The sequence below is a fragment of the Desmodus rotundus genome, chromosome 3, assembly GCF_022682495.2.
Source record: "Desmodus rotundus isolate HL8 chromosome 3, HLdesRot8A.1, whole genome shotgun sequence".
Taxonomy (NCBI): Eukaryota; Metazoa; Chordata; class Mammalia; order Chiroptera; family Phyllostomidae; genus Desmodus; species Desmodus rotundus.
The window spans coordinates 88,872,841-88,887,844 of record NC_071389.1 but is presented as its reverse complement, the minus strand read 5'-3'; the positions used below and the strand labels follow the sequence as shown (position 1 = coordinate 88,887,844).

The 15,004-nt window shown below is 37.1% G+C and overlaps 2 protein-coding genes across 7 annotated transcripts in view; one reads left to right on the top strand and one right to left on the bottom strand.

The window, feature by feature from the left end:
* The window catches only part of MAK (male germ cell associated kinase), an 81,465-nt gene extending 72,372 nt beyond the window's left edge, over positions 1–9,093 (top strand). For 4 of the 6 annotated variants that reach the window (XM_045189107.2, XM_053920405.1, XM_045189108.2 and 1 more), the window contains exons 15-16: positions 513–542; positions 3,079–9,093. In XM_045189107.2, the coding sequence (XP_045045042.2) occupies positions 513–542; positions 3,079–3,233 (185 nt within the window). In that variant the 3' untranslated portion in view covers positions 3,234–9,093. The remainder of the gene's footprint in view (positions 1–512; positions 543–3,078) is intronic. The other 2 variants (XM_024552394.3, XM_024552393.3) reach the window with 1 other exon arrangement.
* Positions 1–15,004, bottom strand: part of LOC112297546 (transmembrane protein 14C) — a 55,793-nt gene that overhangs the window by 27,829 nt on the left and 12,960 nt on the right. The window lies entirely within an intron of this gene.

Here is a 15,004-nt window from a genome sequence, read left to right as displayed (position 1 = left end):
TAGCCTATCCTAACCAGGGTCTTACATTAAAACTCCTGATTAGAGGTGCTAACCTTTAAAGCTCACACTCTTGGAGCTGAAATTGTAAAAAGTGCTGAACTTTTGTAATTTTTTCTCTCTTACTACAGTAGAACTGCTTAAACAATACTCAGTTACCTTGTCTGTGAAAAGAATTGCTTCATTATCTCTCTGCTAAAACACAGCATATAAACATCTTATATACAGAAATAATTTTATGAAGCCTCAAATATTTTAAGCCAGGCTTATGAGTTATTAGCCATGTCTTAGCAATTTTTAATGTAAAAGCAGAAAATCATAAATGTTTCAAATTATTTTGTTACCTAAGTACATGCTCTTAGAAGGTGAAATTGGGTATTTTTAAACATATTTTTATAAGATACTAAGACCTTTTTATATTAGTTATTATATTATCATGCATATTCCTGTTTTCATTTTTTTAAAGTAAATGCTTTCTCATAACTTTTCATCTCTTCATTTATTCTGCTTATCAGATTTTCCTACAGATGGTGATAGGAGGAAAGGTAAAAAAAAACAGAAGTAAATGCTAATCATTTGCAAGTGGTCAATGCAAATCCTTAGGAAAACACTGTTCTGTAAGAGATGTGTCATCCAGTCCTCCCACTTGTGTGGCAGTTTCCCACAAGAAAATAAAACCAGGTCATTACCATGTTTACTCAACTATCTCCCCTTCTCTCATAGTCTCCCTTTCCACTGTTTCTCTTCCTTACTCACAAATTTTGAGGAAAAGTCATTAACGTTTTCCTCCCTCCCCTTATAATCTCTCATCCCAAACTTCCTAATACCTCCTCATCCCCTCCTCTGAGGGTTAGAAGGACTTGAGGAGTGACTTTCATATACAGCTGCCCATTCGGGCCCTGTTCCCAAGAATTCTGTAGACATTAACTTATTTAATCCTCCTAGTGACTATTACAGAAGGTACTATAGGGCGGGGCAAAAGTAGGTTTACAGTTGCATGTGAAAGTTTATTCTTATATTATTATTCATTATTTACTGTATTGTTTTCCATGTGAAAAACTGTAAACCTACTTTTACCCCACTGTGTATTAAGATCTCCATTTTATGGAGGTTTTTTTTTCTTTTTTGTATCTTGATAAAAGATATATAGTAGTGGCACTGATTAAATTCTTAACTAGAGGCAAACACCTTTTCCGTTAGCAAACATTTCCTACAAGAAGTTAAATGCCCTTGATAGGACACATGCAGTTTTTACCATAAATGCACGGCAAGGGTTAGAGGCTGGCTGTCTGACTTCCAGGAGTGCTGAGGTGCAGGCCTGGCCCAGCTAAGGCACAAAGAACATTTCTCGCCCTGACGTGGGACCTGGGCTCCTTTGTCAGTGACTACATTTTTGACCAAAGGGTGCTTGAATCCTAAAACTATTATTTTTCGGAAAGAAATCCTTCTTGGAAAAATGATTCCTTCTTTGAAAGTTTTACATACCTTGGTCTGGACAGTTTCCTTCAAATACATTTAGGACCCAACTTAAGCTGCCATGACCTAGAAAAAAACTTGTCTCTTTTTGTATTCTCCAAGCCCCTCACTGCTCACCCAGTGTTAGCCTAAGACTGCGTCTCCTTTCCGCTGCTCTGAATCACCTGGGCTTATGACCTCTGTTTTTCTCCTCCCTGCACTCCCATCCCCTCACATGCTGTCTCCTCTGTCCATGGTACCATTTTGATGTGCGGACCTTGGGTGAGCTCACTAACTGAACAGACCGATGCTTGTCTGTGTTCCAGTTGATCAGAACTAAAGAGCTTTCCCTGCAGCACTTAACTGGCCCTTTTAGACACTTTGTCCCTGCCTTTGTTAGGTAGCTTCTTGATAGCTTTACCTTTGAGGATTTCTAAATGAGTTAAGAGTAGGATGAAATGACCTGTCAACCCCCCAAGGGGAGAGCTCTTGGCCTCTCTGTCTCAACCAAATTACACAGCAGGCAGTGACTGTCACCAGGGTGGTTCCTCACTTCATGCTTTGTTCCCTTTAAGCCGAGGTTAGCTGCACATCAGGACCCACATGCTCCCATAACTTCCTTCTACGTTCCCAATTTTACAGTGAAAGTACAAAGAAAAAACAGGTAAACTACACAGGTAGGGTATATGAAATGGTCAGACCCATCTCAAAATTCACTTAGAGTTTATTCCAAGAATGCCAGTGCCACACAGTGTGAAAAGATAGTGAAAAGATATTTAAATCCCAAACAGAAAGCTCAAACAACCCTCCTTAGAATACCTGATACCTAGCTTGCAGTTTGAAGTGAGGAGGGGGGTGATGGAGGAACTGAAGATATTAAAGTTCTCTGTAAAGTGATTCAGTGCTTTACCATTTGAGATGCTCAAGCAGCTCGAACATAAATGTTCAGATAACAAATGTTTAACAATTTAAAATTTCACACAATTTTAGTAAGCCAAATGTACGAATAAAACAAACCTTGTGATGGGAGGTTTGGGGTCCTAGGAATGACTCACCTTTTAGAGGGATTCTGTTATCATCTGTCCTTTTTTCCCAATTAAAAATTAAACTTTTTGACTCTAAAAACCACATTTTAATGTTTAAAAAGAAATCTAACATGTAGTTCCATGAAGCCAGAGCTTTATAGGACTCACAATTCCGAATACACCATTTTGTAGTTATACTGTGTTTGAATGTCATTTAGATGTTAACTACAGTGTAATTTTATGAAGTCACAAACCCCGTGGGTATTGCCTATTGAACTTGAACTTGGTCGTCGTAGCTGGGTGTTACCTATCCAAACATGATGAGCAGTTTACGAACCCAAATGAGAACAGAGCAGTAGTGTCAGGAGTGTGAAGCAGAAATAATGGCTCTGAAGCTACTGAAAATTCTAACTGGTGTCAACCAAATACAACACTAGAATTTTTGGGTTTAATGTTTAAAAAAAACTCTTATTAGAGACTACTGAATTAATCTTTTAAAGATAAATTCTAAATCTCCCCATAAGATGAAAGGATGAATCACTGTGTTTTGAGTTCAATTTTATCAAATAAAATTCTAGTTTCTGATCCTGATTTCTTTCAGAATATACCTGGAACACAAAAACTGGTCGGGGGAAATGTTTAGGACCTACTTACAATCCTACAGCCAAGAATCTAAATGTCGTGAACCGTGCACAGCCAGTTCCCTCAGTGCATGGGAGGACGGACTGGGTGGCCAAGTACGGAGGCCACCGGTAGGAGTCTGGTGCAGCGGCCACTGGGAAACGTCTACAGATGTCCACTACTGAGTTCTGGAAGGAAGATGTAATAGTGGGTACTTTGAAGAGCAAAAATCATTTCCTATTTTCTTTCCTAGAAATGAAATGCATTTTATTGGCTTCACTGCCCATACATGGGTAGGACCGACATTTAGTTAGGACTTTACAAAGTATTGAATAAACTATTTGCCAAAGTATCAAGTATTTGATGTACAAATTAATAGATACTAAGTACAAGAAGCTTTTGTTAAAAATGCTTCCAGAAGTTTTTAGTGTTTTAGTTTTCATGTGTTGTATATTTGCATAAACTACTTCATATTTCATCATTTGGCCTCGGAAGTTTTGTTGTTTTTTTTTTTTATAGCAATTAGGTAGACCATGGATGTTGTGGGCTGTCAGTTATAGTTCTTATTTGGCCATGGCTCTGCTCTACCACCTTGGCAATGGCAGAAAATGGTAATTTATCATTTGTGTTTCTATTTTGAAATTATTGTCACAATTATAATGCCAATCTTAAGCAGGATGTTTTTCTTAGAAATAAATTTATATTTAACATAGAGATTTCAAAATTATGCCACCTCATTTTAGTGGGAAAAGAACCTGTTGTTTAATTTTGACCAATACAGCTGCTACGAATTCATGCTAAACATCAAACTGAATGGCTTGATGACTCCCAAATGAACCAAGTCAAGGTTCTTCCATGTTCACATCAAGAAAGTTCTTAAAACTGTGATGTGTGTTCACTGGACTTTCAAAACACTTTTGTCCCCTTGCTCCTACCAGACATAAGGGTGAGGGTGTCAGCTGATTCCCCAGAATGTTGCTGCTGATTGTTGACTCAGCTCTGACCTTCACATTCGCTCTGAAGAGCAAATTCATTCAGCTGCTGTGGCAGTGACTTCACTTAGCACATTTTTTGTCTTAGCTTTATTTCTAAACTCGTATTTAAAATAGACATTTTGAACTTATGACAACTTTAAACCTGCCATTTTATGGACTGGACATTAGTGCTCTATATTCCTTTAAAGAACAATGTTATCAACTGCTGATAACTTTATGTATTTTATGACTTTGTAGTAATTGCTAATGTAATTGCTATCATTTTGTGAACATTATCCAAAGGCATATTATAGTAATAATATGGTATTTTTGTACAGAAGACTCAGCTCTCCTTGTTGAAAAATGTTAAAATCTAAAGAATGATTTATGTTGTTGGTAATGGTTTTATTTGTACAGTTTTAATTACTGTCTCAAAGCTAAAATGTTGCTGGGACTGTTTAAACACTGGATAGATATTAAAATTAATATGCTTAACTAGTATCTTTCTGTACACTTTTAAGGGTATTTGTTGTTTTAATTAGCTTTGTTTGGTTTTTTTTTTTTTAGCAGTTTTATATTTATGGAAAAATTGTATGGGAGGTACAGAGTTTCCATATTTACTCCCTCATCACCTCCTCCTCAAATCTCCCCTATTATTAACATCTTGCATTAGTGTGTGACATTTGTTATAACTAATGAGCCTATATTGACACATTGTCATCTAAAGCCCATAGTTTATATCAGGGTTCACACTTTGTGTTGTCATACATTTTTGTCAAAACCCCTATAATGTACAACATGTGACATGTAACTACATTTACAGTACTATACAGAAGAGTTTCACTGCCCTAAAACTCCCCTGTGTTCTACCCATTCATCCTTCCCCCTTCTCCTCAAACCTCTGGCAACCACTGATCATTTTATTTGCCTCCATTTTCCACAATGTCATGCAGTTGGCCTCTTCCACTTACTAATTTACATATAAGTTTCCTCCATGTCTTTTCTTGGCTTGATATCTCATTTCTGTTTATCACTAAATAATTCTGCATTGTCTATTATTTACCAGTTTATTTATCCATTCATCTACTAAAGGACATCTTGGTGATTTCCAAGTTTTGACAATTATGCTTAAAGCTGCTATAAACAGTCATGTGCATGTTTTTGTGTGGACATCAGTTTTCATCGCATTGGGGTGAATTCCAAGGACCATGATTGCTGGATCATGTGGTAGGAATGTGTTTAGTTTTGTAAGGAAGAGTCAAACTATCTTCCAAAGTGACTACCTTCTTTGCATTCCCACCAGTGATGAGAGTCCCTGTTGCTCCACATCCTTGTCAGCATTTAGTGTTGTCAGTTTTAGATTTTGGCCATTTTAATAAGTATGTGGTGGTATTGCATTGTTTCAATTTGCAACTCCCTAATGACATATGATGTGGAGCATCTTTTCACAAGCTTATTTGCTATTTGTATATCACCTTTGGTAAACTTCTGCCCATTTTTAAGTTGTTTTCTTATTGTTGAGTTTTCACAGTTCTTTATTTTGGTTAACAGATCTTTATCAGGTATGCACATATTTCTTCCCCATCTATGACTTGTCTTTTCATTCTCTTAACATTATCTTTTTCAGAGTGTAAGTTTTTAATTGTAATGAAGTCTAACATCAATATTTTGTTTCATGGATCCTGCTTTTTCATATATATATATATATAAATTGATTATGCTATTACAGTTGTTTATTTGCTTCTCCCCTTTATTCCCATCTGCCTTGTACCCCCCCACCATCATTCTGTACCTACCATTTATGCTTCTTATTCCCTGGACCTTTTCCCCCATTATCCCTTTCCCCAGCCCCACTGATAACCCTCCATATGATCTCCATTTCTGTGGATCTGTTCCTGTTCCAGTTGTTTGCTTAGGTTGTTTTTGGTTTTGTTTTTTTAGGTTCAGTTGTTGATAGTTGTGAGTTGTCATTTTACTGTTCATATTTTTAATCTTTTTCTTAGATAAATCCCTTTCACATTTCATATAATAAGGGCTTGGTGTTGATGCACTCCTGTAACCTGGGAAGCACTTTAGCTGCCATGCATTCTGAATGATAGCTTTGCTGGATAGAGCAATCTTGGATGTAGGTCCTTTCCTTTCAACACTTGGAATACTTCTTTCCAGCCCCTTCTTGCCTGCAAGGTTTCTTTTGAGAAATCAGCTGATAGTTACCTACAAAGGAGTTCACATAAGACTGTCTCCTTTTCTCTTACTGCTTTTAAGATTCTCTCTTTATCTTTAATCTTGGGTAATGCAATTATGATGTGCCTTGGTGTGTGCTTCCTTGGGTCCAACTTCTTTGGGACTCTCTGAGCTTCCTGGACTTCCTGGAAGTCTATTTCCTTTGCCAGATTGGGGAAGTTCTCCTTCATTATTTTTTCAAGTAAGTTTTCCATTTCTTGCTCTTCCTTTTCTCCTGGGACCCTTACGATTCAAATGTTGGAACATTTAAAGTTGTCCTGGAGGTTCCTAAGCCTCTCCTCGTTTTTTTGAATTCTTTTTTCTTTATTCTGTTCTGGTTGAATGTTTAGTTCTTCCTTCTGCCTCAAGTCATGGATTTGATTACCGGTTTCCTTCCCTTCACTGTTGGTTCCCTGTACATTTTCCTTTATTTCATTTTGCATCGCCTTCACTTTTTCCTCTATTTTGAGACCATACTCAACCATTTCTGTGAGCATCCTGATTACCAGTATTTTGAGCTCTGCACCAGACAGGTTGGCTATCTCTTCATTGCTTAATTGTATTTTTTCTGGAGCTTTGATCTGTTCTTTGGTTTGGGCCATATTTTTTTGTCTTGGCACACCTGTTACATAGTAAGGGGTGGAGCCTTAGGTATTCACCAGGGCAGGGCAATCCACTCGCCTGCATTGTGGTGCTGTATATGGGGGAGGGGCCAGAGAGTGAACAATGCCACTTGCACAGCTCTAGGATGACTTTCAGTCACTTCCTCTGCTACCCACAAGCAAATTGGGCCCTTTTGGTGTTCCCAGGTGGGTAGTTTTGTGCACATTCTAGGATCCTTTGGGTCTCTCCAACGAATTCTCCTGTGAGGCTGGGAGTGTCTCCTGCTGCCTAAACCCCCACAGATTTTTTTCAGTCAGCAGTTTGAGGCTCTGTTTCCCTGCACTGGAACCCTGGATTGCACAGTCTGTCTCCCTCCCCAGTTGTTCCTCCCAGCTTATCTACATGCAACTGTCAGACTGCCCAGTCCTCCAGCCACTGCCTTGCTGTGAGTCCTCTCCGTCCCTCCTCCTGGTTTGGATGAGTGTTTCTTCTTTAACTCCTTGGTTGTCTAACTTCCATACAGTTCAATTTTCTGGCAGTTCTGGTTATTTTGTTTTTAAATTTGTTGTTGTCCTTATTTGGGTTGTGCAAGGAGGCAGAATGTATCTACCCACACCTCCATCTTGGCCAGAAATCTTATGGATCATGCTTTCAGTGTGGTATGTAAGAAGTCATCACCAGCCCTGGCTGCTGTGGCTCCATTGCTTGGAGCATCATCCTGTGGACCAAAGGGTTGTGGGTTCAGTTCCCAGTCAGGGCATGTACCTAGGCTTCAATTTGGTCACTGGTTGGGGTGTATACAAGAGGCAACCAATTGATGTTTCTCTCTCACATTGATGTTTCTCTCCCTCCCTTCCTCTCTCATGCATCAATGAGCATGGCCTTGGGTACGGATGGATAGATAAATAAGTTGTCAACAAACCCAGGGTCACCTATGATTTCCTCCTCTAGTTATCTTCTAAGAGTTTTATAGTTTTGTATTTTGCACTTAGATCTATGACCCATTTGAGTTAATTTTTGTGAAAGATGTAAGTAAAGTGTATGTCTGCATTCTTTTTTTTTTCATGTTGATGTTGTTCCAGCATCATTTGTTGAAAAGACTCCCTAGTGGACTGCCTTTACTACTTTGTCAAAGATCAGTTAACTATGTATTATGGTCTACTTCTGGGCTCTATATTCTGTTCCACTAATTTATGTGTCTATTCTTCTGCCAGCACCACAGTCTTGATTACTGTAGCTTTGTATAAGTTTTGAAGTCAGGTAATGTCAGTCCTCCAACTTTGTTTCTCTGCTTCTATATATATATATATTTTGTTGTTGTTGTTGTTGTTATTTTGGGTCTTTACTGCTCCAGGTAAAGTCTTGATTAGAATGTTTGTCAATATCCCCAAAATAATGTACTGGGATTTTGATTGTGATTGCATTGAATCTAGATCATTGGGAAGACTGACATCTTGACAGTACTGAGTCTTCCTGTCATGTACGTGGACTCTCAGATATCTTCTTTCACTTACTTTACCAGCCTTTGTCATTTTCTTCATGTAATCTTATACATATATTAGATTGTTTTAGTGCTAAATGTGAACAGTATAGCTAATTTAAAATTTCAATTGTTCGCTGCTTATATATAAGCAAATGATTTTTCTGCATTAATTTTGTATCCTAATACCTGTTATAATCACTTATTAAATCCAGGACTTTCTTTGAAATTTTCTACAGAAATAGTTATGTCATCAGCAACCAAAGTTTTATTTCGTCCTTCCCAATCAGTGTACCTTGTCCTACTGCACTAGCTGTGACTTCCCGTACAATTTGAGTACTGCCTTCCTTGCCTGCCTTGTTCCTGATCTTCACTGGAAATAACTCATAATTGATCATATGATTTTTGTTTCTACCCCACTGATGTGGTATATTACATTAACTGACTTTCAAATGCCGGACTAGTTTTGTATACTGATATAAATCCCACTTAGTCATGGTACGTAATTCTTTTTACACATTGTTAGATTTGATTTGCTAATATTTTGTTGCAGCATTTTTGCATCTATGTTCATATAGATAAATAGATAGAGTGCCTAATGTTAACAATTGGTGAAGTGGTAAAACTAGGTAAAGGGTATATGGATGCTCATGAGTATAACTGAAACTTTTCTGTAATTTGAAAATTTTCAAAATAAAATGTTAAAATGAAACAACATAAATATGGCCCTGGCTGATGTGATGTGATGAGTGGCTCAGTTGGTTAGAGCATCATCCTGTAACTGAAAGGTTGTGAGTTCGATTCCCAGTCAGGGCACATGCCTAAGTTGTGGGTTTGATTCCTGGTCCAAGCACGTATGGGAGGCAACCAGCAAATGCTTCTCTCTCATGTCAATGTTTCTCTCCCTTTCTTCCTTCCTCTCTCTCTAAAAGCAATGAAAAAAAAGTGTCCTTGGGTGAGGTTAAAATAATACTTTTTTAAAAAAAACAACATAAGTATGAAGAAATGATTTGTCATAAATATAAGAAATTGATATAACCAGAGTATGAAGTTTTTCTCAGAAAACAGATTTAGGGTATAATCCCAGCAGCAGAATTGCTGGGTCAAAAGGCAGTTCCATTTTTAATTTTCTGAGGAAATTCCATGCTGTTTTCCACAGTGGCCACACCAGTCTGCATTCCCACCAACAATGTACTAGGGTTCCCTTTTCTCTGCATCCTCTCCAACATTTGTTTGTTGATTTGTTTATGTTGGCCACTCTGACCGGTGTGAGGTGTTACCTCATTGTGGTTTTAATTTGCATCTCTCTGATGGCTAGTGATGCTGAGCATCTTTTCATATGTCTCTCGGCCCTCTGTATGTCTTCCTTGGAGAAGCGTCTGTTCAGGTCCTTTGCCCATTTTTTAATTGGGTTGCTTGTCTTCCTGGAGTGGAGTCATGTGAGTTCTTATCTATTTTGGAGATCAGGCCCTTGTCTGAGGTATCATTGGCAAATATGTTTTCCCATACTGTTTTCATTTTCATGCTGTTTTCTTTAGCCATGCAGAAGCTTTTTATTTTGATGAGGTTCCATTTGTTTATTCTTTCCTTTATGTCCCTTGCTTTAGGGGACATGTCTGTGAGGATGTTGCTGCGTGGAAAGTCTGAGATTTTCCTGCCAATGCTTTCCTCTAGGACTTTATGGTGTTACAACTTATATTTAAGTCTTTTATCCACCTTGAATTTATTTTTGTGTATGGCGTAAGTTGGTGATCGAGTTTCACTTTTTTGCACGTAGCTGTCCAGATCTCCCAACACCATTTGTTGAAGAGGCTATCTTTGCTCCATTTTATGCTCCTGCCTCCTTTGTCAAATATTAATTGACTACAGAGATGTGGTCAGCCTAAGTGCCCATCAGCAAATGAGTGGATCAAAAACTGTGGTACATTTACACAATAGAATTCTACACAGCAGAGAGAAAGAAGGAACTCCTACCCTTTGGGACAGCATGGATGGAACTGGAGAGCATTATGCTAAGTGAAATAAACCAGACGGTGAGGGACAAATACCATATGATCTCACCTTTAACTGGAACATAATCAACAAAAGAAAAAAGCAAACAAAATATAACCAGACACGTTGAAGTTAAGAACAATCTAACAATAGCCAGAGGGGAGTGGGGAGGGGATAGCGGGGAGAGGAGTTTACAGGAACTACTATAAAGGACACATGGACTAAACCAATGGGGAGGGTGGAAGCAGGGGAGGGAGGTCAGTTTGGCTGGGGTGGGGTAGAAGGGTGGGGAGAAAATGCAGACAACTGTAATTGAGTAACAATAAAATAATTTAAAAATTAAAAAAAACAAACTGGCAGACAAAAAAAAACCAAAACAGATTTAGAGGCCTACTGCAAGTAAATGAGTATATGGATAACACATAAACAAATTTCATCCAATGTATGTAATATATAGAATAAGGAAAAATAGATTCTTCTCTAATACACATAACATGCACAAAATATTGACTTTATATTAGGCCACAAAGAACATCTTAAATTATCAAGTGTAGAAATACGTAAGTCACAACTTCATTCTATAGTGTAATAAAACTAAAGAATAAAGGCCCCTCAAATCTGTCTACTTAACAAATTCAAAATTATTCTAAACACTTGAAAGGAAAAATTAAAAAGTGAAAGACACCCATTATAAATGAACAGTGATAGACCTCTGTATTAGAACTTGTAAAATTAAGCCACAATAGAGGAAAAAAAAAGGGCACTAAAAATACACTGAATTTGAGCAGTTAGGCTACCAAACTCAAAAAAAGAGCAACAACTTAAAATTTAAAAGGAATTACATAAAAGTGTAGAATAATGAAATACAAGATTTCAACCTGGCAGCAGCAAGCATTATCTAGCACCCAGATCTTGGTTTCTGAGATCTTGGAAATGGTTGACTCCAGCAATGGGGCATGAAATACCCAAGATGAGCTTGGAATATCTGATAGGGCCAGAAAGGGAGTTCTGGGGGGGAAAAAAAAAACACCTACATTTTGATGGGTTATGTCAAAGGAACACAGGAGCCAAGATGAAAGAACTCCCAATGCCTAAGACTGCAACAATTTGAGCAAGAAAATTAATAAAATATTGGATTATAACTCAAAGTAGAAAGTATGCATAAACCTATAGTGGTAAGTGAATGAATGAGTGAATGAATGAATGCATGGCAGAGAAGAGAAAAATGGCTCATGCAGCAAAATTCCAAATAATTTATGTAGCTACTCTGCCCTCCAGGAGGTAGAGCACAACTTCCCATTCCTTAAGTGTGGAATGTGCAGAATGACTTCCTTTCAAAGAATACAGTGTGGGAAGGGGAAAAAAAGAATAATTCCCAAGTGGAGGGAAGCCTGATGAACAATATACCTCATGCAGATGATCATGGTCCACATCAACACTAACGGTATATGCAGCCTTAACATGTGATGAAAATGGCATTACTTCTGTGGTCTTCCTTCTAAAAACTTAAAACCCCAAGCTTACCATGAGAAAAACACTAGATAAAGTCCAAGATAAATACATTCTACAAAATCATTACTCCTCAAAACTGTCAGCCATCAAAAACAAAGAATGTATAAAGTAGTCACAGCCACGAGGAGCTCAAGAAGACATGACAACTAAATGTAATGTATCCTAGATGAGATCCTGGAATAGAATAAGATATTAGTTAAAAAGTAAGGAAATCTGAATGAAGTATGGACTTTAGTTAATGATTATATATCAGTATCAGTTAATTATGTTGTAACAAGGTATGCTACTGAAAAATGTTACTAATAGGGGAAACTGGGTGTAGGGTGTGTGGGAACTCTGTATCCTCAAAACTGTTCTAAAAATAATTTATTTCTTAAAAGTAAACTTGAATAATTTCTCTATTCAGCAAATATTTATTAAGTGCCTGTTATGTACTAAATGTGGTATATATGGTAGTAACAAAATGGTCATTTTCCCTGACCTCACCGAACATACATTCTGTAGGCAGATACTAAACAAACACACGAAAATTGTATAGTCATCCCTAGGTATCCATGGGGCATTGGTTCCAGGACCCTCCACTGACACCAAAATCCATGGATGCTTAAGTCCCTTATATAAAATGGCCTACAAGAATGCATGCAGTTGGTCCTCTGCATATGTGAACTTCCAACCCATGGATTGAAAATACTGCTTTCAATCCATGGTTGGCTGAATCCACAGATGCAAAACCTGGGATATGGAGAGCTACTAAAATTATTGAAAAAAATCCACGTACAAGTGGACTTGTGCAATTCAAACGTGTGTTGTTCAATCATCAACTGTATTTGCAAATTATGATGAGTGCTATGGAGAGAAAGAATAGGGTGTTGGAGACTAAAGGCGGGATCTAAATGTAGTAAGAGATGATTGAATGATTCTATGTGTAGGAATCTAATTATACTTGAAATATGCCTGTGACTGCTGGGTAGAGAATGAATTATTGGGTCAAAGCATGAAGATAAGGAGTCCAAGTAGAAGATTAACAAGTGGTGACTCTTAGACTTAGGTATTAGAAATGGTATGGAAGAGAATGATTGTGTCTGTTGATAGAAGGCTATTAGTTTCTGGTATTGATCTTTCTTGCTGCTTTATAGAACTTTGTCATTAGTTCTAATAGGTTTTTAGTTGCTTTTCTTGGATTTCCTAGATAGACAATTGTATTAACTACTTTAAATGTTTAATTTGTTTGTACTATTAAATTATGCCTCATTTATTTCTTATTGCTTTGTCTATTATCTTTAGAACAATGTTGAATCTTGTCAGTGATAGCAGCAGCTTATTATTTCTAATTTTAACATTAAGCCATAGGACTAGATAAAGGGCAGCTGACAAGAACCTATGGCAAGTAGTATGCTTGAGTGAATCAACAGAAGCATTTACATACATGACAGAAATACATTTTGTTCAGACTGATACCTAATTTAACATATATACAAAAAAGTTCCCACTCATAATAACGAAACTACAAAATACCCTAAAATAATTTTAATAGAAATGCAAAGAACTACATGAATAAAGCTCTAAAATAATGCTTTATGATATTAAAGAAAAAAAGTAAATGATGGCACATGTAATTTTCCTGGATTGAAGAATAAATATTTTAAAATTCCTCCCAAATTTATCTATGATCAAAATCCCATGTAAAATTAAAAATTAAAAGGCCTAATTTTAGATTTATCTAGAAAAGTATGTAAAGAAAAATCTGAAAAGGAACAATGACACACTTGCCCTACCAAATATAAAAATTCAGTCCCACTATACAGTGGCCAGTACAATTTGGCACTGAGCCAGGAGGTAAGTAGATTCATAGAAGAGACTAGAAAACCCAGAATTAGTCCCAAATTTGGAAATTCAGTACATGGTTAAGGTGGCATTCCAGAGCAATGAGTAAAGGATACACCATTCAACAAACAATACTAAGGGCAATGGCTTCTTTTTTTTGAGAAAATAATCCAGTTATATGCCTAATTTGTAGAATTCCCACAAAAATAAATTCTAAAGGCAATAAAAATAGAAAGCTAAGAAATGAAACTGTAAAAGTATTGAAAGAAAATGAGAATTTTATTTTATATTCTTAAAATGCAGAATGCTTTCCTAAGGAAGACACAAAATCTAAAAGCCATAAAGAAAATGGGATAAATTTGATTCTATACAAAATTTTAATTTCTGCATGACAAAAACTACCATAAACAAAGTCAAATGGCAGGAAATATTTTATTTTCAATATATATATAACAAAATAATATTTTTATTATACAGTCACAGACCAACATGAAAAACAAAAACCAAAAATGGATAAATATATGAACAGGCAGCTCACACAAATAATATATTATTGCTGGTTAATAAATGCTCAATAACTCATAACAAAATAGTTAAAACAAGTAGATATTTTGGCTTAGGCCAAGGGTTGGCAAACTATGATCAGTGAGCCACATTCAGTCCATTGCCTATTTGTGTGTAGCTGGAAAACTAAGGATTTTTTAAAAATCAAACATGGCTTTAAAAAGCATCAAAATGATTACTATTTTGTAATATGTGAAAATGATTTGAATTCAATTTTTTGGTGTACCACGGGTCTCTAGTAATTAATCAGTTTGTGTGCCATAAGATGAAAAAGGTTGAAAAGTGCTGCCCCAAACAGACACAACTCCTCCTTTGTGTGTCTTCCTGGTACTGTGTCGCTGCCTCTGTCGTGCATTTACTTCTATGTTGTCTTTGTTTAGACGTCAGTCTTCTCCACTAGATTCCATGAGGGCAGGCTGTGGTTTGCTCTTTCTCTTCTAGGACCCTTCACAAACTTAGGACAGTGAAAACTCGGGAAACTTTGCTGAGCAAGGAGGGGCTTGGTAAGGGCACTGTCAGGGCTGCCTGGCAGTGAAGACTCCGCCCACCCCATCTGTGGGCAGCCTTGGAACTGTCAGAGCTGACTACTGGTGATGCACTTTAGACCTAAACTATTTCCCACCTTCAGGGAGCCTTGTCTACTGTTGGAGCCCCTTCCCTAGAAAAAAACGCCAAAATCGGTGCCCTTTGCAAACATTACAGACAGAAGAAAAATAAGTGCCACTATTGTGATT